This window comes from Sciurus carolinensis, chromosome 3, assembly GCF_902686445.1.
Source record: "Sciurus carolinensis chromosome 3, mSciCar1.2, whole genome shotgun sequence".
Lineage (NCBI taxonomy): Eukaryota > Metazoa > Chordata > Mammalia > Rodentia > Sciuridae > Sciurus > Sciurus carolinensis.
This window is the reverse complement of record NC_062215.1, coordinates 182,321,113-182,341,922: the sequence shown is the minus strand read 5'-3', so window position 1 is coordinate 182,341,922 and position 20,810 is coordinate 182,321,113. Positions and strand designations below refer to the sequence as shown.

The following is a 20,810-nucleotide window of genomic DNA, read 5'->3' as shown; positions in this document are numbered from 1 at the left end:
GCTCAATCCCCTCTCCCTGCTGCACACACCAGATGTCCAGGGAGGACTGAGGGGTGTTTGCTGTTCATGTGCTGGGTGGGGTTGGCTGTCCCCAGTCCCTCCAGTTCTTCTGCCCGTGTCCCTCAGTGACTGGGAGACCCTGAGAGTCTGGTGCCATCCCTGCTGTCCTGGTGGTTCAGTAGAGGCTGCCTAGGGATGGGCCTGTGTCCACTGCCTCCCTCCCATTCTTGCTGGTCCTGACCACCACTGGCCCAGCCTGCAGAAATGGCCCTTGTCCTGGCCTCCTGTCAACCCCCTGTCCTTGCCCTCCAGCTGCAGATGGCTCTCCCTGCTCCGTGACCATGAACTGGCTCAGGCCCTTTCCTTTGCTCTCCTAAGTCCACTGCCTTCTACACTGACCTTGATGAGCTGGGCCAACTGGGTTGCTGGCACTCAGGGCCAGGAGTGAGGAGCTGACAACCAAAGAAGGCCCTGAAGGGTGTCCTGCTAGTTGGTCACGCTGAGGACACTGTTCAGATGCAGCTGGAGAGCAAGCCACACCATGCTGGCAGCCTGCATGCCTGAGCTGTGCAGAGCCAGACTGCAGCCTTCTGGGCTCCCAGCAGAGGACACAGTTCCAGCAGGTACACCAGGCGGCGGGAAGGCAGCCTGCCAGAGGGGCCCCGCGGGGATGGGGGTGAGGGGGCATGGCACAGCACCTGTCCCTCCAGGCATCCTCTCAGGGATGACCAGGGCCCCGTGAGGCAAGTCCTGGCCTAGAACTCAGCTCCGCTGCCCCAGTTCCTGAGCCAGTGCACGGGAGGAGGAGTGGCCTCCTGCAGTACCCTGGGCCAGACCTGCCTCCGCAGAGCCAGCAGTGTGGATCCAGTGGGATGGAGACCATCCCTTTAAAGACTCCAGTTGGCTCCTGGGTGGCCACAGCAGAGCCACTCTGCTCAGGAAGATGGCAGGGCTGATTCTGACCCCTCCTGCACATTTGCCCTTACGGTGACAGCACACTGTGACCTGGGAGCATGTGACCTGGGAGCACACCCTTGTGGTGACAGCATGACCTGAGAGGATCAGCCACCCCCTGGCTGAGAGTCCAGTTGTCCAAGGGCCATGCAGAATCTTGGGTTGTGATGGCGCCAACCTCCCCCTCTATCTTAGGAGCCGCTGGGGGCCCCGACCCCCAGCCTCCCGACACCAGTTTTCACTTGCTGTCTTGGTGTGGGGCTGCTCCCGCGTCCCGCTCCTCCTTCCTGACTGCCATTTGACCACAGATGTGCAGCGAAGGTGCAGGTCACTCCCACTTACCAACCTGTTAGACGTTTGGAGACCAGATGGTGAACCTGGTGGGTCTGTGGTTATGCAGGCTCATCCTGGCAGTACTGTAAGCTGCCCCTTGTGTCCCACTCTGAAGGGCCATGTGTGTCCACCCATGTCCACCCAGGTGGGACCTATGTGCCCCATGGCTCTCAAAATGTCTGGATGTCCCCTTCCCAGTACACAGCCATCGAGAGAAGCAGAGTCCCGGGTGGTCCTGCTCCACCTGCTGCGGGGACAGTACTTCCTCGCAGGAAGCTGCCTCCACCCATGGATTTCTGGGTCTGAAAAGCTGGCTGAGGTCAGAGGCTGCCCTCGCTGTCCCTGACTGACTCTGCCAAGTGGGGCCTGGGTGGCGACTTGTGCTGTTCCTGCCGACACCCTGTGACTCCCTGTGGTGTCCCTGGCACCCCTCAGCCACTCTTACCCTGTCTGGTGTCCAGGGTCTTCACTTGCTTAGGCCTCTGGACCCCACCACTCTGGGTGGCCAAACCCTGTGACACCTCAGGTGCTGTGTACAGCGGAGGCTCAGCCTGCTGAGGGCTGCGTCCTGTTTACACCTGGCTGTCTCCTGGGGTGTCCTGCAGCACTGAGGGACTCTCTGGGGTCTCCTGCGTGGATGCTCACCTCCCCCTCGAGGGCCCCACCTGCAGGGTCCTGTCACCCCCTAGGGCCCGCCTTCTCGCATCGCCTCCTTGGGGTGAGGGTTTCAAGGCACAGACCCGGGGACACGAGCACTCAGAGCCTAGCAGCATCCCTGTGGCCTGAGAGCTCCTACCTCCCACCTGCCCTCTGACAAGCCCTCAGACTCCTCAGGGCCTGTGCCCACCAAACAGGGCTTCCCTAGAAAGCCAAACCTGGAGGCCATTTCCCCAGCCCTGCCACGAGTAGGACACTAGAGCTCTCCAGACGCTGGAAGACAGGTCCGGCCCTTCCATGGTGTCAGGGCTGTGTCCAGGGCCAGGCCCAGACCGGGGTCTGCCGCCATGTGGTGGTACGACCGTCTCCTGGTGGAGGGAAGGGATGGGCAGCCCTGGCAGATCCAGACCAGCCAGCTGGGTGTGCGCTTGAGCACACCTCCTCCCAGCCTTCCCGGCAGACTTTGGTCCACACTGCTGGCCCGGCTCCTTCCGTGTGCTACTTCCTGCTCTGGGGCTGGTGAGCAGTGCTTCCTCCGTGAGCCATGTCCTGCCCCGTGCTGGCTCTGGCATCTTCTCTGCCCTCCCTCCCCCCTGCCTCCCCCAGGACCAGGACAGCCTTGGGGACACAGAGTTTCTGAGGTGAGTTTGGGGTCCTGGGCCCTGAGAGCAGGTGATCATGACGGGCCTGGTCAGAGCAGGGCTTCACAGGCAAGAGGCACCACAGGGCGGGGGGCTGGGCAGAGCCCCGAGGGCAGCACAGGGTCAGCCAGGTGCTCAGATGTGCCCGGATACCTCTCTGTTCATAATCGCGCCTTGCTGGTGTCCTGTGTATGCCTCCCTTGGTTTTATGGGGAGTTCTGCCCTAATGTTTCCTAGATTTAAGCCACCTTTGCTGCCATTTGAGACTAATGGAAAAGCCACTTTATTCCCAGGGATACCTCAAAGTCTTTTGACTCTGACCCGGAGCCCTGGATGTAGCCCTTCATCTGCAAAGGTCTTTCCTGGTTTGAAGGAAAGGCTCTCGAGGGGGAGGCTGGGCTTGCCACTCAGCAGCCCTCAGCTCTCTGCAGGGTCTTCAGGGTTCTGATCACAGCCTGTGGGCCATCTGGTCAAAGCTAGGACCCCCTGGGTCTTTCCTTGATCCCTGGCAAGTTCAGGCAGTGTCCACCTAGATGGCACCACCTCCTGTCCCGGCTGGCACTGCAAGATCTCTTGGCTCAGGGTCCGGGAGACGGGCAGTTTCCCCCAGTCAGGACAGGGCTCTGGTTGGGCCCCGGGAGTTACCTGGATACGCTGTCCCTGTGCAGTGGGCCAGGAGGCCCACTGCAGGAAAGGAGCAGCCTGGCTCGGGCTGGGTGGTAGCTGACGTGTCAGGGCCCAGTCCTCGGGCTCTGTGGTCCTGGGGCCTGGGTGGTGGGATGGCGTGTCACTATGCTCCAGTTGACCGAGGACCACCCTTCATCCTCCAGGCCTAGCAAGGGCCCTGAGGGGGAGGCACACCACCTCCTGGGACTCGCTGCCCACCCTCTGTCCATTCCGAAGGCCCCCAGCAGGCGTGTGTTCCTGACCATAGCTGTGAGTGTGCCCCTGTGCCCCTGGTGCTCATGACCCTAGGGAGGGCCGTCTGCTCCGGTGATCAGACAGCCGGATACCAAGGTGACGGATGGACAGAGGGGTAGCAGCAGGGCTGCTCCTTCTCCAGCTGGGGTCAGCGGGCAGAGGGTGGAGAGCAGATCTGCAGCCCTGCCTGCCTGTGGCCCGTGGCCCGTGCGGGTGTAACCACAGGAGGCGCTGCAGGAGCCTGGGTGCCCCGCAGAGCCCTGCAGTTCAGAGCCGGCCTCCATGTCTCTCCAGTGACACTGTCCAAGGGTTTGCTTTGTATAAAGGTGTAAATTCACAAATGCAACAACTGTAATAGACCTAAGTTTTTCAAATTTTATAATCTGTATCAATCTAGGCAAATTGAAACTTTCAAAAGTGTCCATTTCATCAAAGTTGGCAAATGTATTCACATAAAGTTATTAGAATATTCCTTTGTTAGTCTTCTAGGGATGGTAGGCTCTGGAGTCTTATCATTCAGTCCTCCAGTTAGTAAGCTGCATTTTCCTTGATTGGTCTGGACAGAGGATTATCGATTTTATTGATCTTTTTAAAGAACCAATTTTCATTTTATTAATTTGCTCTATTATTTTTCTGGTACGTTAAGTTCCACTCTTTCTTGTGTCTTTCTTCTGGTCACTTGGGTTTGATTTGTTGCTGAGCTGTTGGTTTCCTAGCTTCCTGGAGTACAACCTGAGCTCTCTGGCTGTGGCTCCCTGCTTCAGCACAGCAAGCCTGGGAGCTGTGATCTCTTCCAGGTACAGCATCAGTTCTACTCTTACAGTTTGACAAGCTTTGTTTTCATCATCATTTGGTTCAAAATATTCTTTTTTTAAATTTGCAAGTTCATTTACTTTTATTTTATTGTTTTTAGTTTAAATTATTCTAAAATCCCTTCAATCACTTATTTGATCTTTGAGTCACTCACAGGTGTGTCTGACTTCCAGCTGGTCAGCATGTCTGGCTGCCTCATGCCTTGTTGTTCCTGGCTTCTTCTTACGTGCATGGTGTTTAGAGAGCGCGCTCTGACGCTGACCATGTGGGGCTGTCTCAGGGCCTGGCACGGCACAGGCTCTGGAGAAGGCTCCGTGTGCACGTGGACAGAGCACATGTCCACTGCAGTCAGGCATCTGTCCTGCGTAGGCCAGCTGGACAGATGGTCATTATTGATGTCCAGCGCGCTCTGAGCTACCGAGAGGAGGGTGTCACGATGCCGGCACAATCAAAGATTGTTCTTCCTAGCTCTTAAGTTCACTTAAAAACCTTTGTGAGTAGATACATGTACTTCTAGAGTTGTTTGACATTCTTAATGAATACACCTTTTATCAATATTCCTTTTTATCTCTGGGAATTTTCCCTGAACTGACATCTACTTTGGTGAGATGTGCCAGCTTCTTAGGATTAGTGCTGTGTTTTACAAACTTCCCCTTCTTTTACACTATTTCTTTTAACTTTTCTTGGTACCTAAGCTGTGTATGAGGTGACAGCTTATTGTCACATCTTGCTTTTAATCCAGTTTGATGATCTTTGACAATCCTTGCTTTTGAAGTGGAATTGTGTGTACCAGTTATATTTAATGCAGTTATTGGTATGATTGGGTTTAAGTCTATCATCTTGCTATATTTGTTTTCTATTCATCTTATTTGTTGTTTGAACCCCCTTTTTCTCATCTTCTTTTAGATTCATTTGAATACTTTTACATTTGATCTGTCTTTTGTTTATTTATTATACCTCTTTGCTTATCTTTTTGGTCACTGTTATAGGGTTTTCCACGTGTAGATCTATCTTATTAAGGTTTAGTTGGAAGTCGGCAGCAGGGTGGAAGGAGAATCAGGACTGACACAGACAGCTGACCTGGGCCACAGAGGGTCTCTCCTGGGGCGGAGGCTCTGCAGGGAGATGGCAGCAGGGGCAGGGGATGAGAAGCCAGGGCTTGTGGTTGGTGTGGGACGTGCTACATTTAAAGAGCTTCTGAAGCATCAAGAGAGTGGCCTGGGAGGCAGACCTGTGCATGGTCCAAGCTCAGGCCAGATGAGCTGGCCATTTGGGGTCATGCTTAGGGCTGGTTGCTGGATCAATGGGCAGGGGGACTCTGCTCAAGGTGAGTGTGCGATGGGACAAGGAAAGAGTCTAGGACCCAGTCCTGACAAATCCCAACATTTAGGAGGACAGTCGGGGTGTGAGAGGAGAGACCAAAGAGGGAGCTGAGCAAGGTGAGTGTGTGTCACGCAGCTGCAGAAGGAAGTGGCTTAGTGGGTGCTGAAGTGCAGACGGAGTGCAAGGGGAAGTCGAGGGTCAGCTCGAGTTGCAGGCCCTCCCCTGAGGAAGGAAGGGTGTCGTCCCTATCTGGTCAACATATCAAAACCACTCACGGAAAGCGCTCGGCATGCTGCGGGCAGGCGGGTGAGATGGCGCTGACCAGGTGTGCACTGTGGGCCAGTGACGGAGTCCACAGGGACCTCAGGAGATGTTTCTCTGCCTGAGATAGTGGGGCGGGATCTCAGTGGGGCGAGTGCTGCCAGGAGAGGCGTCAGGGGCGTTGATACCTGCTTGACCCTCCACGGCTGGGACTTTGAAGGAGGCAAACAGGGTCTGCCCAGGCCAAACCCAGAGATTCCACAGGTGAGCGGAAAGGGGAGGTCGGTCCATTGGCTGGGTCAGTGGCCACGGTGGGGCTCCCACCCCACTGGCAGGGCTCTGTGACAGCTCCGAGTCCTGGCCTGGGAGCTGCCGACGTGCAGCTGCCGTGCACAGGGAGGACCCCCAGTCTGCAGTCTGTCATTCAGCTGCAGGTCTGCCCCACCACGCCAGTGTCCTGGAGCCGCACCCAACCCTGGACACAAACCTCACGCCCCGTTGTGACCTCAGAGAGGAGGAGGCCTGTGTGGACGGAGGTCTGTGGGGCTGGGAGTGCTGTGTCCGTCGAGGCAGGCGGGCCCACGAGGTGCACAGGCTCGGAATGTGGAGCAGGCCTGGGAGTTCCGATGAGGTCGAACAGACAGGAGCCTGCAGCCTGTGAACACAGACCCTGAGTTATCTGCGTGTGCGTGATGTGTGCGTGTGCGTGCGTGCACAGATCCAGGGAAGGGGTCTTAGACTCACTAGACTGAGCAAGCTCCAGTGAGAGTCCACCTGTTTCCTGAAGCCTTCTGCCCAAGCTGACCTGACTCAGCCTGACCCTGACCCTGACCCTGACCCTGACCCTGACCCCGACCCCAGCCTCCACTCCAACCCTAACCTCACAGGCATTGCTGAGCCTCCCTGCTCTGACCTTCACTCCCGCCCAGTTCCCACCAGGCCCTGTCTCCCTGCTCCTGTCCATGGCTCTACGACCCATCAGGTTCATGGTGCAGGCTGCCTCTGCCCCAATCTAAGGGCCTGAGCTGGTCATTCCAGTTCAGTGCTCCACAGACCTCCCTGGGGATGTGAGTCTGGTGCTCGCCCTCCTGGGCCATGGTTTCCTGACCTGTACACCATGGGGTTGGGGTTGGGTTGCAGAGGCTGGAACCCAAACGAGCTGGTGGAAGCCACCAGGTCTCTACTGCCCCAGCACCCCGACCCCTACGTGGAACAGGCTGTATCTCCCAGGCATTGATCAGCTCCTGTTCCAAGTCCTCCTCAGCAGGTAAGTTCCCTGGGGTTGGCCCAGGTGGGAGCAATCAGGGAGGTGGCTCTGTCCTCTTGGCTCAAGCTCGCATGAGCCAGCAACCCTGCCTCTCCACTCAGGGCCCTTGCCCTGGGTTAGCTTGGCAAGTGTGTGCATGTGTGTGCTTCTGTATGTGCATGTATGTTTGCATGGTTATTGCTCAGCATATCCATGTGTATATGCATGTATGCATGCATGTGGACGTGAGTATCCGTGTAATCCTCGTGTGCATGTGTGCATGTGTCTGCATGCGCATGGGTGTGTACTCGTGGGTATGTGTACTGTATCTTGTGCTTGTGTGTGGTGCACGCGTGTGCCTCTGTGCACGTGTACATGTGGGGAAGCCATATTACACCCCATGCCCAAGCAGCCACAGCTGGCCTGGCAGCTGCCCTCCTGTGCAGCAGGGGACCACCCCATTTGCTGGTGTCCCTGGCTCCCTCCGCCCATGATTCCCTTCTCCAGCTGCCCCCTGCCTGTGAAGCTCAGGGACCACTTGTCCCCAGAACCTGCAGAAGCCCTGTCTCTGGCACTGCTGCTGCTGAACAGGTCCCATGCACTTCCCAGCGCTTCTGTAGCTTTGCAGCAGAGGGTTTGAAGAATCTCCCAACGTGCACAGATGAACAGACAGGCAAGGCCACATGCCTGCTGTCCTGTCCTTGGCAAGGACCAGATCATGACAGTGTTGCTCCTCCATCTCCAGCGATGGCCTAGGGTACCTGGAAACAAATCATTCTATCCACAAAAACCCTAGTGCGAAGCCACGATAAGGACTTTAAAAACACGGGTCTCCCACAGCCACGTCCACAGCCTTGCCAAAGCAGGCACGTGCCTTCTGGGTCCGCAGCCTCGCACGCTTGAGGTTCCCGTTGAGGTTTCAGGAGACGGCTGGCCTCCTGAAAGCAGCAGGGCAGGCGGGTCCCTGGGCTGCCCGGTGTGTGCTGCAGCAGGACAGAGCTTGGGCCCAAGGCCTGTGTTAAACTTTGAAAAGCCATCTCCTTGATTGCACTGGGACCAGAGAAGTCTGACGGGTCAGGTCCTACAGGTGACCTCTCGGCCGAGCTCTGGCCTCTGCGCCTGCTCACCAGCAGGCCCCGGTGGCGGCCCAGCCTCTCGGAGTGGGACCGCCGTGCCTGGCCCGGCGGCGTCTCTGGGGACTGGCTCTGCGGCCAGCACCTTTCTTCTTGCCTAGGCTGTGCCTTTCGGCTTGGCACACTCATGCCTGCCAATCACTCATCAATCTCTTGTCAGATTCCGGTGTGACTTTGGCTTCTTGGCAAGTACAAGTGGGACCTGTCCTTCCACCAGGAGCCACTGATGACCATGAGTGGTCAGCAGCCACAAGCAGACCTTCCGTGACCCCTGCCCCTGGTTTTTATGCATCCCCCTCCCCACCTTGAGGATGAGGTGGACTTACTGGACCCCTTAAAAATAGAATACCTGAAAAAGAAAGGGACGCATGGTCCCTTCTGAGGTAGGGTTGGAGAGGGCAGCCTGTGCCACACTGAGGGAGAGTTGCCTCGTCTGAACTGACTGACCTCTGAGGGGTGCAGGTGGTGGGGAGCTCAGGGCAGCCTCTGGACGAGACTTGAGGCCCTCTGTCCAGCAGCCCATCAGGAGCAGAGTCAGGGTGAGCTGGAAGCAGGTCCTCTCCTGGCTGGGCCTTCAGACGGCGCAGCAGCCCTGGCCGAGGGCTTGGCGGATGTGTGAGCCTAGACCCCTGACCACAGACACGGGTAGTGGGCCTCTCTGCTGTTTCAAGCTGCTGCTTGTTCGGGGGCGATTTTTTGCTTAGTGATAGACAGACAGTGCACAGCTGCTGGCAGGGATGGCTGGTCCTGGGCCAGCGTCTCTGTGGTGGACAGGAGGGCACACCTGCGTTCTCTCCTCTTCACCCTGTGCAGCTGAAGCTCCTGGGTAGGAGGCGTCAGACCACGTGGTCACGTGGAGGATGGTTTATACAGGAAAGCTGGACAGATTCCCGATCCCTTCCCTTTATTTACAAGTCTTTAAACAGTGAGCTGTTTTCCTGGCAAGCATCTTCCACAGATCCACGGATTCAAACATCCTTGCTGATGTCCAAGGCACCCTTCGTACAGTGAGGGCCTGTTCAGGTGACGTCTGAGTCCCTGTGATGTGGCCTCACCATCTGAATGGCCGCTTTGTCCTGTAGCAAGCAGACATTCCGGGCTCCTTCCTCACTCTCCCTTGCCTGGCTCACAGCGCCCTCTTCTCAGGAGCTTGCTCCCTCTCCAGGAGAGGTAGCGTGCAGACACATCCGGAGGCCAGGTGCTTGACTGACCACACCCGCCACTGTGTGTCCTGCCCCAGATCCGAGGCTTGGTCCCAGTACAGCGGTGTTTATAGGCGGAGCTCCTGGGAATTGACTGGATCCTGAGGGCTCCCAGTTTGTTAGTGGATTAATCCATTGATGGATTCACAATTCGATGGCTTTATTGAGAGGTGGTGAGAACTGTGGGGGATGGAACCTAGGTGGAGAAAGTGGGTCACTGGGGGCATGACCTTGGGGGCCATGTCTTGTCCCAGGTCCCTCCCCCACCCTCTGCTTCCTGGCTGCCAGGAGCTAAGCAGCGCTCTTGACCTTGCCCTTCCACCATGATGTCCTGCTCCCCTCAAACCCAAAGCAGTGAGTGAGCTGGGCAACCAATCTCTGGAGGCAGGAGACAAGAAAAATCTCTCCTCCTTTTTCTCAGGTATTTTGTCACAGCAATGCAAAAACCAACAATCACACTGTTTAGGTCTTGTTAGAGGATAGAACTGTCTTTTTTTTAAAAAATCAAGACACACAGTACTAAAATAACACCACTGTCAACAGCATGATTTCTGAAGAGAGTTTAAGATTTGTTCAATGCATTTTCAAAGACCTCGGGTTAAATAGTTACAGAATTAAAACCGTGTGTTAGCTTACTTGGAAAATTATTGTTGAAAATAACATTTTTTGCTGTTATTTTTGTGGGAGGCTGATATGGACATACAGCCAGGTGACTGGTTTTATAACAAGCTTGTTAGGTTACCTTGTCAACACAGTGCAAATCAACGGGCTTTTGATGTTACGAATTCCTCTTCAAATTTAGTTTAATTTGGTGACCACACAAATATTTACATGATCGTAAAGCCAGATCTACAAACTGAGGAGCCACCGAAGCTCCCACCCGCCCCTGCACCCCCTTCCGCCGCCTCCTCCGGGTAATGGTCTAATCAGAAACAAATGCCGTGGCTGATCCTTCCATTTGTGAAAACGCAGCTGCTGGCTCCTTGAGACCTTTACGGTCCCCGTGCTCATGCCTGGAGTAGGTGCTGGGGACGTGCCTGGGGAGGCCTGGGCAGGTGGACACTCTGCCCTTCTCCCTGCCTGCTGGGCGCTTCCCCCTGCCCTGGGGACCACTGGACAGCAAACCCCGTCCCCCCACTATCTGCATAGACTCTGGACACAGGCAATGGGACCAGTGGCCCTGCGTGGGGGCTTGAAGGGTCTTGGGTATCCCTGAGCTGCACCGGAGGAGGCTTCCCTGAGCGACCCTGCTGGGCTCCCGGGCCTGGCTGGTGCAGGGCCAGCGCCTCTCTGAGGGTGGTCTCTCTCCCATCTCATTGGCTCCTCTTCCCTGAGCTGTCAGTGCCCACGACTGTCAACCTGCATCTTGCCCAGCCTCAGGGGACATGTCTCCAGGGCGGGTGGCTCCGGATGGCAGGGGGACGCAAGGACCCGGCACTGTTTCCCAGGGACTGAGGACCACCTGCCTCAGCGTGTCCTGGGTGCTGGGTAGATGTGCCACTTCCAGGCCACCCTAGGCAGCCCACCTGAGGCCGGCCAGCAGGAGGCCACTGTCCTGGTGAGGAGCAGGTGAGTCCCTCACAGAGACCTGGACTCCAGCTGCTGGATGGTCACTGCCATATGTGAAGCAGGGCCAGCAGGCTGCCACCCTCCTCCCACCAGACTGAGCTGGGCCTTCAAGCTCCTGCTGGCAGCCCAGCCTGCGGGGGCCTGCAGGTTCCGAAGCAGGGGAGTGGCCCTGGGAGAGGGGCTCGAGGTGGACTGCTCTCTGCTGGGAAAGGACCCGGCGACCAGGGCAGTGGCTGGCGGTGGAGGGCTGAGGAGGAGGCACCCTTCCCAGGACTGGGCTGGCTGGGGGCCAGCAGCGAGCCTTCCAGTCAGAGAAAACCTCAGCCTCGAAAGGGGAAGGAGGCTGGAGCGGGGAGCGGCTGGAGGCAGGGAAGGGGGAGGCAGCGGCTGAGCCTGCGCGGCTGGGGTTCCCGGCAGGCAGCCTGAGGTCAGCCACACTTCTGGGAGGCCGCTGCAGCAGGCCACAGGAGCTGTCCAGGGGTGAGTGAGCTGCGGCCAGGGCCAGGGATCAGGCCTGCTGTGCTGTGGTCTCTGGGAAGGTTCTGCCCCGAGGGCAGGGATGCATCAGACCTCTGGTGGCCAGATCTCTGCAGGGCAAAGGGTGACCGTGGGCACCGAGGGGCAGGGTAGAGGCCCAGAGGAGGGAGGCTGCCCTCTGTCCTGGAGCAGAGGCCTGGCCTCAGGACCCCTCAGCTCCCTCAGGACCCCTCAGCTCCCTCAGGACTCCCTCTGTACAACCTCGGAACCTCCCAGGATCCTCTCAGGACCTTCTCCAGAACTCCCTTAGGACTCTCTGGTCCCATGGTGTCCCTTTGCTACCCAGTGGTGGCTTCTCTCCTGCAAAGGCCTCTTGTGTGTTGGAGGCTGTGCCAAGAGAGGCTGATGGCTGGCAGGGCCAGGGTGCTCCCTGCAGGTGGGTCTGTCATCAGCTCAGGGAGGTGGCAAGATGAGGATAGCGGGCCGCCTCTGGCCATCGGACCACTTCTGGCCATCAGGCCAAGTGCCACCTGGTCCCAAGTGGTGTGAGAGGTCCCAGGGCTGGGGCCTGGGTCCAGAGGGACTTCTAGCAATGGCTGGGAGTCATCCGAGGAGCAGGAAGCCAGAGTTGTCCAGGGCAGAGCCGGTCACCCTGCATGGGCCCAGGAGCCTGTCATAGGACCACAGGACTCTGCTGGAGCAGGTGGCCCAAGCGGCATGGTGCACAGGTCAGGGCAGAGACCACAGGTCCGGTGGCTTCCTGGGGGTGCAGAGCTGGAGTCCTTCCTTGGTTTGCCGTGCCCTGCTGAGGCGGCCATCTGGGTCTGTGCGAGTGGACACTCGGTGCATCGTGGGTGGCATTGCCGTCCGTGCAGGAGAGGAAGAGCGGGAGCGCCACTGGAAGGGTCTCGGGCCACAGAATGGCCTTTGTCCAGGGGCGGGAGACGGAGCAATGGCCATGGCTGCTCAGCCCTCTTCTCCCCACCCTCACGCAGAGGAGGCCTCAGTCTTCCTGGACACCCTCACCCAGCCTCCACGGCAAGTCCCCTCCCACTGCCACAAGTGTGCATGGAGGTGGCCGGGGATTGTCCGAGGTCCTGCGGGAAGCCCCGGAGGGTGGCCACCCAGGGGCTTGGCACACAGCAAGCCTCAGGTGGAGGGAGCACCAGGGTAGCTTCTGGTCTTACAGCCCCAGCTGCTGCCCGTCCTGCCCCTGTCCCCCACCAGGGCCACCTGTCTGCTGTGCGACTGAGGGCTTTGTCCTCCAGAAACTTCCATGGCCACACCTTCATTTTGCAGAAACTTTTAATTATGGAAAATTTCAAATATACCCAAAAGAAGGGAGCAGAGGCAGAGGCCCGGGGCAACCACAGTGCCGCCATCGTGCCAAGAAGGCAGTGCGGGTGCTCGGCCCAGCACGTCCCAGGTGGCACCATCTGGGGCCTTGGGAGCCTTCCCCAAGTGGCCCTTGCAATCAGGGTCCAGGCAAGTCCCTTGAGGTGCTGGCCCGAGCCATGCAGCTCGCCAGTGGGGCCCCGAAGAGGCAGGGACAGAGGACGGATTCTCCAGGGCTCAGACTAGGGACAGCTGTGACCTGGACTGACACCTGCAGGTGACCCACAGGTGCGAGGCAGACGTGGAGGAAACAGAGGCCATGACCAACCAGGAGGGACTGTGGCCTGGGAAATGCCCAGCAGGCCCAGCTGGCCCTGCGGGACGGTGTGTGGATGGACAGCAGAGGTCAGGAAGGAGTTGCCAAGGGCAGGACACCTCTGGGGAGCTGGTCCAGGGGGTAGGCCTCATTGCCCTTCCTCAGGAGAGGAGGGGAGAGGTGGGCGTGCTGGGGGCTCTGACCGCCAGGGCAGCCCTCCAGCAGGACAGCACCGAGGGGCGGGGCCTGGGTGCCCAGGTGGGCGCAGGGGCTCTGGCTTCGGGGGGAGTTCGCAGGGCCTCCCCCTGTGCCCCTGGCCCTCTCGCGAGGGGCTGTGGTCTGTGGGGGTGGGGGAGGGCTCAGACAGGAGCTGGAGAGGGAGAGAGGCCGGGCTGGGGAGGAGGACGGGGAGTCCACGCGGCTCCCGGCAGCCCTGCCCGGCACCCTCCCGTGGTTGCTGCCCGCGTCCAGCTGCACCGTGACATCAGAGGTTGGGGGCAGGTTCCGGGGCTGGGGTGTTTCCCAGGCCTAGTTCCACGAGGAGGGGAAGAGAAAGTGCTGACCAGAACTGGGAGAGGGTCCCTCCCCACCTCCCTCCTACTCTCCCTTCGTGCCGCGGTGCTGAGCGGGGCCTCCGGGGCAGGGTCACTGGAAGGTGGGCCCAGCACTCGGGCTCCAAGCCAGCTGTCATCCGCACGAAATGACGCTCACTCTGCGGCCGTCCTGACTGGCTTAGGTCACCGCCTGCGTCACAAACCACAGGAAACGATGCAAGAAGGGAAAAGGCCTTCGGTGGCCGATTGGCCCAAACTACGATGACAACTAACGTGAAAGGAGAGCCAGGAGCGCCCGCGTGCACTTGGCTCCGGTACTGGCTTGTGTGGGTGCCAGGGCTCTGAGGAGGGCAGTTCCCACTTTCACTTTAGCCCAAGGCAAAGCTGGAAGGAAGCTGCTGGGTCGGAGAAGACAGCCTGAGTAGGAGATGGAGAAGAGAGAGCCCCAGGGCTTCCCGTGCTAAGTGGGCCTTCACAGAACCAGCAAAACTCCACACGGCCCCAAGCATGGGCATCGCAGAAAGGCAGGGATTCACTGCCACAGTGCCTTTGCACACACCCTGACTGAGGCTCTGGAGGTGACCACAGGTGCCCCAAACCCTCAGGGCAGGCCCAGGCCCACCACCAGGTGTCCGCTGGGTCTTTGCTCTCTTTCCAGCCCTGGAGCCCAGTGCTGATTCTTGAGGGACCCGGGTGGCCAGAGGCTAAGGCAGCTCAGGAGGGCACCATCCTGCAAACCTGCAGGATTTCCTGGAGCGGCTTCCTAGAGGGCACTCTCAGTTCCCAGGAGGGTGGTCTGGAGGGCATCTGATAGCCTGGCCCCCTTGTGCAGAGTGGACCAGGGTCCTCCTGCAGACCACAGCCAGCCAGCTGCAAATGGGCGGCTGGCCTCAGAGAGAGGGTGCTATGGCGAGGCCTCCACAGAGGGCACGGTGCCACCAGCGCGCGGCCGCCCAACAGGGGAGGTAAGAGGCCTGTCCTTCCCTGGAACAGGAGACCTGATGGTGTCCGTCTCTGGGTTCAGGGTCCTCCCGAGGCCACCTCGGCCTGCTGGGGAGGAGCACAGGCGGGCTGCGCCTGGCCGAGGGCTGCCCCGGGAGGAGCCTGGCTTCCTGCCCATCTGGGGAAAGCCCTGCCCTGCGGATCCGTCTGGGTGGTGGGGTAGGGGCTGGGCCCCAGTTAGGGTGGGTGCGGATCCAGGCAGGAGCAGGAGACCCCTCCCTGCTGAGCCCCAAGGCCAAGGCCGGCTCCCGGGCCAGGCCCAAAGAGGACCAGGAAGGGGCCCAAGTGGCTGCCTGGGGATCTGGGTCTCAGGGACAGTGTCTTCCTTGGGCGCCTCTGGGCAAGGGACCTGCTGCAGGTCAGCAGGCTGGAGGGCTTGGAGCAGCCAGGCCCCTCCTCTGGCCTCAGTCTGCACCACTGTGCCAAGGGTGGGCGTGAGGCCAGCCCCACAAGCCCTGGGTAGTCTTGGAAGGGAGGAGCCGTGGTCAGAGGCCCGGGCCAAGCTGGGCCAGCATCCTGCTCTCAGGCGCGTGGGGCTGGGGGTGGTCTGCAGGAAGGAGAGCTTGCCCCACGTGGTTCCAGGGGAGGACGGTGCAGGGGGGAATGCCCGCCCAGGCCTGGGAGCCAGGGGGTCGGCACGGGCCTCAGGGGTGGGCTGAGTGGCCCGCCTGGATTTCCCTGCAGCCCGAGGGCCTGGCCTGCTGTCCCGTCTCCACACACACGTGGGTAGTACCACCCCCAGGCAGGAGCACGTCACTGAGCACATGCGTGTGAGCCTGGGCCAGCGTCCATGCTGCCCCTTCCAGGAAACAGGACGTGGGTGCCCCTCTGACCTCAGACTCCGTGGAGCTGAGGCAGAAACAGGTGGGCTGGGAAGAGGAAGGGTGGGGTGGGGCTGCCCTGGTTCTGCTCTTTCGAGTTCTTTCCAGAGCGAGGCTCAGCCTCAGCAAAGACGATGGTGTCTGCAGGTACCGGCATGGGTGGCCACAGTCCACTTCCCTCCCGGACACAGCTGGGGCTGTCCTGGGTGGTGGGAGCCCCTGCCAGCCTGCTCTGCTCTGCAGTGGTCAGGAGGCCAGCCCAGGACTGACCCACCCTGCATCCCAGACAGCCCCTGTTGGGGCTTCTGCAGGGCAGGGTCAGACGGCTCAGCCTGGAGGTTCCCACTGACCCTGGCAGGTGGGCACTATGACACGGCTAGAGGCCTCCAGGTGGGACGAAACTGTCAGGGTCAGAGCCGGTGAGGCTGTGGCCAGGTCTCAGAACAGGCTGTGCTGGATGGAGCCTGGGGTCCTCAGGGCAGAGACTGTGGAGGACCTGGCTGGGGGCGCGTGCATCTGGGCCAGAGGGCCAGCCCTGCATGTGGCCAGCAGGTGCTGCACAGCCCAGGGGTCTCCTCAGGCCTTGGCCCTCACCTTATGTGAGACTCTGAGCTCTAAGTTGTGGGTAGCGACCTGGATTTAAAAGGCAGCACAGAACAGTGACTGAGAGGCCTGAGGCCTCTATGGTGCCCAGCAACAGGGGCCTGTGCCCCACTTCCTGCCCCTTGTCTTAGCCTGGCCCCTAGGCCAGATGAGCACCTGGGGGCCGTGACCCCTCCATACAGGAGCAGGCTGGGGAGGGGCCATGTCCCCATCCAGACAGGAGCAGGCTGGGGAGGGGCCGTGTCCCCATCCAGACAGGAGCAGGCTGGGGAGGGGCCGTGTCCCCATCCAGACAGGAGCAGGCTGGGGAGGGGCCATGACCCCCCAGACAGGAGCAGGCTGGGGAGGGACCATGTCCCCAACCAGACAGGAGCAGGCTGGGGAGGGGCCGTGTCCCCATCCAGACAGGAGCAGACTGGGGAGGGACCGTGTCCCCCCAGACAGGAGCAGGCTGGGGAGGGGCCGTGTCCCCAACCAGACAGGAGCAGGCTGGGGAGGGGCCGTGTCCCCCCAGACAGGAGCAGGCTGGGGAGGGGCCGAGGCGTGGTGCGGCCTCCCTCTGTTGCCAGGGACTCCTCTGCTGAGGGTTGAGCAGATGGGAGGCCCTCATCCTGCCACAGAGGGCGCCCAGATCATGTGACTGCTCGTCTCCCTTGCCTGCCCCCCAGCCCCAAGCTGGGCAGGAAGTCTCCATGCTCCCCCTCCACTCCCCACCTTGCAGCAGCTGCGCAGGCCACAGTGTGAGTGCCAGGGCCCGGCCGTGTGGGGCAGATACGGGTGCCCACATGGGGAAAGGCCTGCTCCTCTGAGCCACTGGGCCCTGGGCACAGGCACGCGCTGGCTGCAGCTGCCCCGGACTTCACTCCTTGAACTTCCTGGCAGGCACCCAAAGGATGGAGGCTGGAGCCCTGTGAGGGGTCCCCTGCCTCCTGTGCCCACGGCCTTGGCGAAGCCTGCCGTGTTCCCCCCAGTGACCCAGGGTGCGTGTCATCGCAAATGGGAATTTAAAGACTGTGGTTGGATGTTTTAAAAACTTTTCCAACAAAATATTGGACTGTCTGAGGCTAACGGGAAATGAAAACCCTGGGTATGTGACATGAGGGCCTCTGTGCCACCAAGGGGGTGCTGGACATCAGAGAGGGGCCAGGCCAGGCCCCCACCCTCACCCTCAGCACGTGCAGGTTCACAGCCAGATTTGTACCTCTCCCAAGCCAGCAGGGTGGGCAGCAGAGTGGGGCCTGGACCTGGCCTCTCGGGCGGGGAGACTTGGATTGGCAGGTGGCCCGGAGCCCTCCCACGCAGGCTGGGCCCACCCCACATGGCTGAGGTGCTCCTTTGGGACTCTGAGCAGGAGGTTCCCAGGACTCTGGGTTTCTGTGGACGGTACAGGTGGCCTGTTTCTGGGAGAGAAGGGTGGACAGGAAGGGCATCCCAGGGGTTGGGGCCAGCAGGTCCTAGGGGAACCTGGGAGCCTGACCTGGCTTAGTGTCCCTCCGAGGGGCCTCAGTACGGGATGGCGTGAGAGAGAAGGCAGCACCTTCCACAGGGAGGGAAGAGAGAGCCCTGGGCTGCGGGAGGCTCCGGGTGAAAGGCTCACGAGAGTCTGATTGCTGGCGAATGGGCCATTACCCTTCAGTAGAGGTGGGACCTAAGGGGACGAGGCAGGCAGGAAGGACTCCTCTCTGGCTGGATCTGCGCCTGGCTTCCCTAATGCACTGTGGGCTGGAGGGTCCCTGGGGAACCCCCGCCCGCCCGCGAGCCATCTTGGGGTTGGCTGCTCCTCCTCTCCTGCCTGGGGAGGCCTTAACTGCCTCCTGGGGCAGAGGAGGAGGCAGGGGAGCAGAGAGGCCAGCCTGGGTCTGTCACTCCCCGGGCACCAGGTGCCTTCCCTGCCCCATCAGCCTTGAAGGGCAGCCCAAGGGATCCCTGGAAGGCCTGTGCTCAGGGGCCAGAGGCGACCCCTGCCCTGGCCCGGCGCTTCCTGGTGCCCAGCCAGGAGGCCGAGGAGCAGTGGTGATGTGCCTGGGCTCTGGGCGGTGGCCAAGGACAGGCGATGGGGTATCCTGGGAGCCACTGCTGTCCTGGGCCTCTGCTTCAGCAAAAGGCCAGGCAGAGAGGATGCTGACCACTACTGGGGAGCAGGCAGGTCCAGGGAGGGCCAGGAGTGGCAGCAGGCGGCCTTGGCCTCTGTCCTGGGGCCCAGACTTGGGAGCCTTAGGTCAGCATGTAGGGTCCCTCTTGTCTCCCTGTGGACCTTGGCACCGGTGGGCCTGGGCTTCCTGTCCAGCACCTGAGGAGCCAGAGGGCTTGTGGTCTGGAGGCAGGGCCTGTGGGCTGGGCTGAGGTGGACTTCCAGCGCCCCCGTCTCCCTCTTGCCCTGCCCGGGCAGGTCCCAGGAGGGAGGGTCCGCAGAAGGGGAGGGGATCTGCCTCCATCTCTGCCACCTGGGCGGTCCTGTGGCGGAACTTAGGCCTCGAGGGGACTGAACTCCTACGGTTTCTATGATCTCTTTGGGCAGTTTGGGTGTGCAGGCCTGGATCACTGCCCAAGGGGCAGCAGGCCGTGGGGTGGGGCAGGGCCGCACCCGGGGGTCCTTCCTTCTGCCAGCTGACCTCCCGTCCCTCCTGCAGCCCCGGGACCATGAACGGCACTTGCAGCACCCCCTCCTGGCCCCCGTGGCTCCAGCACACCTTCCTCATCTACTCGGGCTCCCTGCTGGTGCTGGGCCTGATGCTCAACGGCCTGGCCCTCTGGGTGTTCTGCCGCCGCATGCCGCAGTGGACGGAGACCCGCGTCTACATGGCCAACCTGGCCGGGGCCGACCTCTGCCTGCTCTGCTCCCTGCCCTTCATGCTGCTGTCCCTGCAGCACACCTCGGACACGCCACTGTGCCAGCTGTCCCAGGGCGTCTACCTGGCCAACAGGTACATGAGCATCAGCCTGGTCACCGCCATCTCTGTGGACCGCTACGTGGCCCTGCGGCACCCGCTGAGAGCCCGCGGGCTGCGCTCCCCACGGCAGGCGGCTGCGCTGTGTGCGGCCCTCTGGGGCCTGGTGCTCGGCTCCCTGGTGGTCCGCTGGCGCCTGGGGCTGCAGGAAGGCGGCTTCTGCTTCCGGAACCAGGCCCGGCAGGATTTCAGCAGCACCACGTTCTCACTGCTGGGCTTCTACCTGCCGCTGGCTGTGCTGGTGTTCTGCTCTCTGCAGGTGGTGACCGCGCTGGCCCAGAGGCCAGCCTCCGAAGTGTGGCAGGCGGAGGCCACCCGCAGGGCCGCCCGCATGGTCTGGGCCAACCTGATCGTGTTTGTAGTGTGCTTCCTGCCGCTGCACGTGGTGCTGACGGCGCAGGTGGCCGTGGGCCCGCTCTCCTGTGCCCTGCGCAAGGCCTTCAGCCACGCCCTCGCCATCACCAGCAGGCTCTCGGATGCCAACTGCTGTCTGGACGCTGTCTGCTACTACTACATGGCCAAGGACTTCCAGGACGCCTCTGCACTGCCCACACCACCCAGCGCTCAGGCTCACAAGAGCCAGGACTCTCTGAGCCTCACCATCACCTAGGAGGCCCACACTGTGGGCCAGGTCTCAGGGTCTCTGGACAGGCAGCTAGCCAGGGAGCCTGTGGCCAGCAGCATGGAGCCCTGAGACCAACCCTGGCCTCACCCTGGTCTGTGGACACTCTTGGAGGCCAAGTTGGAAGGCTTGACCCAGGCTTGCTGAGCCAGGGATGGCTTCACCTACTTCCCTGGGAAGGGACAGGGATATCAACCAGAGGATGAGGCCTGAGAGGGCCAACCCCAAGGACCTGGGACAGGTGCACATAGCCGTCACCCCAGAGCTGACTCCTTGGGGACGCACTAGGGCTGGAGTGAAGCTGTACACTGCTGGCAGGCTGCAGGACCCTCTGTCACCCTCCCCAACCCTAACCTAGCCAGGTGTATCTGGGGATAGGGCAGGGGTGCAGTGGCCCTGGGGTGCAGTGGCCCTGGGGTGCAGTGGCCCTGGGGGTGCAGTGGCCCTGGGGTGCAGTGGCCCTGTGGATGCACTGGACCTGGGGTGCAGTGGCCCTGGGGTGCAGTGGCCCTGGGGTGCAGTGGCCCTGTGGATGCACTGGACCTGGGGTGCAGTGGCCCTGGGGTGCAGTGGCCCTGGGGTGCAGTGGCCCTGTGGATGCACTTGACCTGGGGTGCAGTGGCCCTGGGGTGCAGTGGCCCTGGGGGTGCAGTGGCCCTGGGGGTGCAGTGGCCCTGGGGTGCAGCAGCCCTGTGGATGCACTGGCCCTGGGGTGCACTGGCCCTGGGGTGCAGTGGCCCTGGGGGTGCACTGGCCCTGGGGTGCACTGGCCCTGGGGGTGCACTGGCCCTGGGGGTGCACTGGCCCTGGGGTGCACTGGCCCTGGGGTGCAGTGGCCCTGGGGTGCAGCGGCCCTGGGGGTGCAGTGGCCCTGGGGTGCAGCGGCCCTGGGGGTGCAGTGGCCCTGGGGTGCAGCAGCCCTGTGAATGCACTGGACCTGGGGTGCACTGGCCCTGGGGTGCAGTGGCCCTGGGGGTGCACTGGCCCTGGGGTGCAGTGGCCCTGGGGGTGCACTGGCCCTGGGGGTGCACTGGCCCTGGGGGTGCACTGGCCCTGGGGTGCACTGGCCCTGGGGGTGC

General features: G+C 61.1%; 1 protein-coding gene across 5 annotated transcripts; it reads left to right on the top strand.

Moving 5' to 3' along the window:
* The first annotated feature begins 593 nt into the window (after positions 1–593).
* On the top strand, positions 594–20,184 carry Gpr35 (G protein-coupled receptor 35). Of its 5 annotated transcripts, none has more exons than XM_047546146.1 (3): positions 594–623; positions 7,044–7,170; positions 18,792–20,184. In XM_047546146.1, the coding sequence occupies exon 3, from the start codon at positions 18,802–18,804 to the stop codon at positions 19,717–19,719; it is 918 nt and encodes a 305-aa protein (XP_047402102.1). In that variant the 5' UTR covers positions 594–623; positions 7,044–7,170; positions 18,792–18,801; the 3' UTR covers positions 19,720–20,184. The 5 variants fall into 5 exon arrangements, with proteins under 5 accessions (XP_047402102.1, XP_047402100.1, XP_047402098.1 ...); XM_047546144.1 differs by lacking the exon at positions 594–623 and adding an exon at positions 2,456–2,585; XM_047546145.1 differs by lacking the exon at positions 594–623 and adding an exon at positions 5,963–6,167.
* The last annotated feature ends 626 nt before the right edge of the window (positions 20,185–20,810 follow it).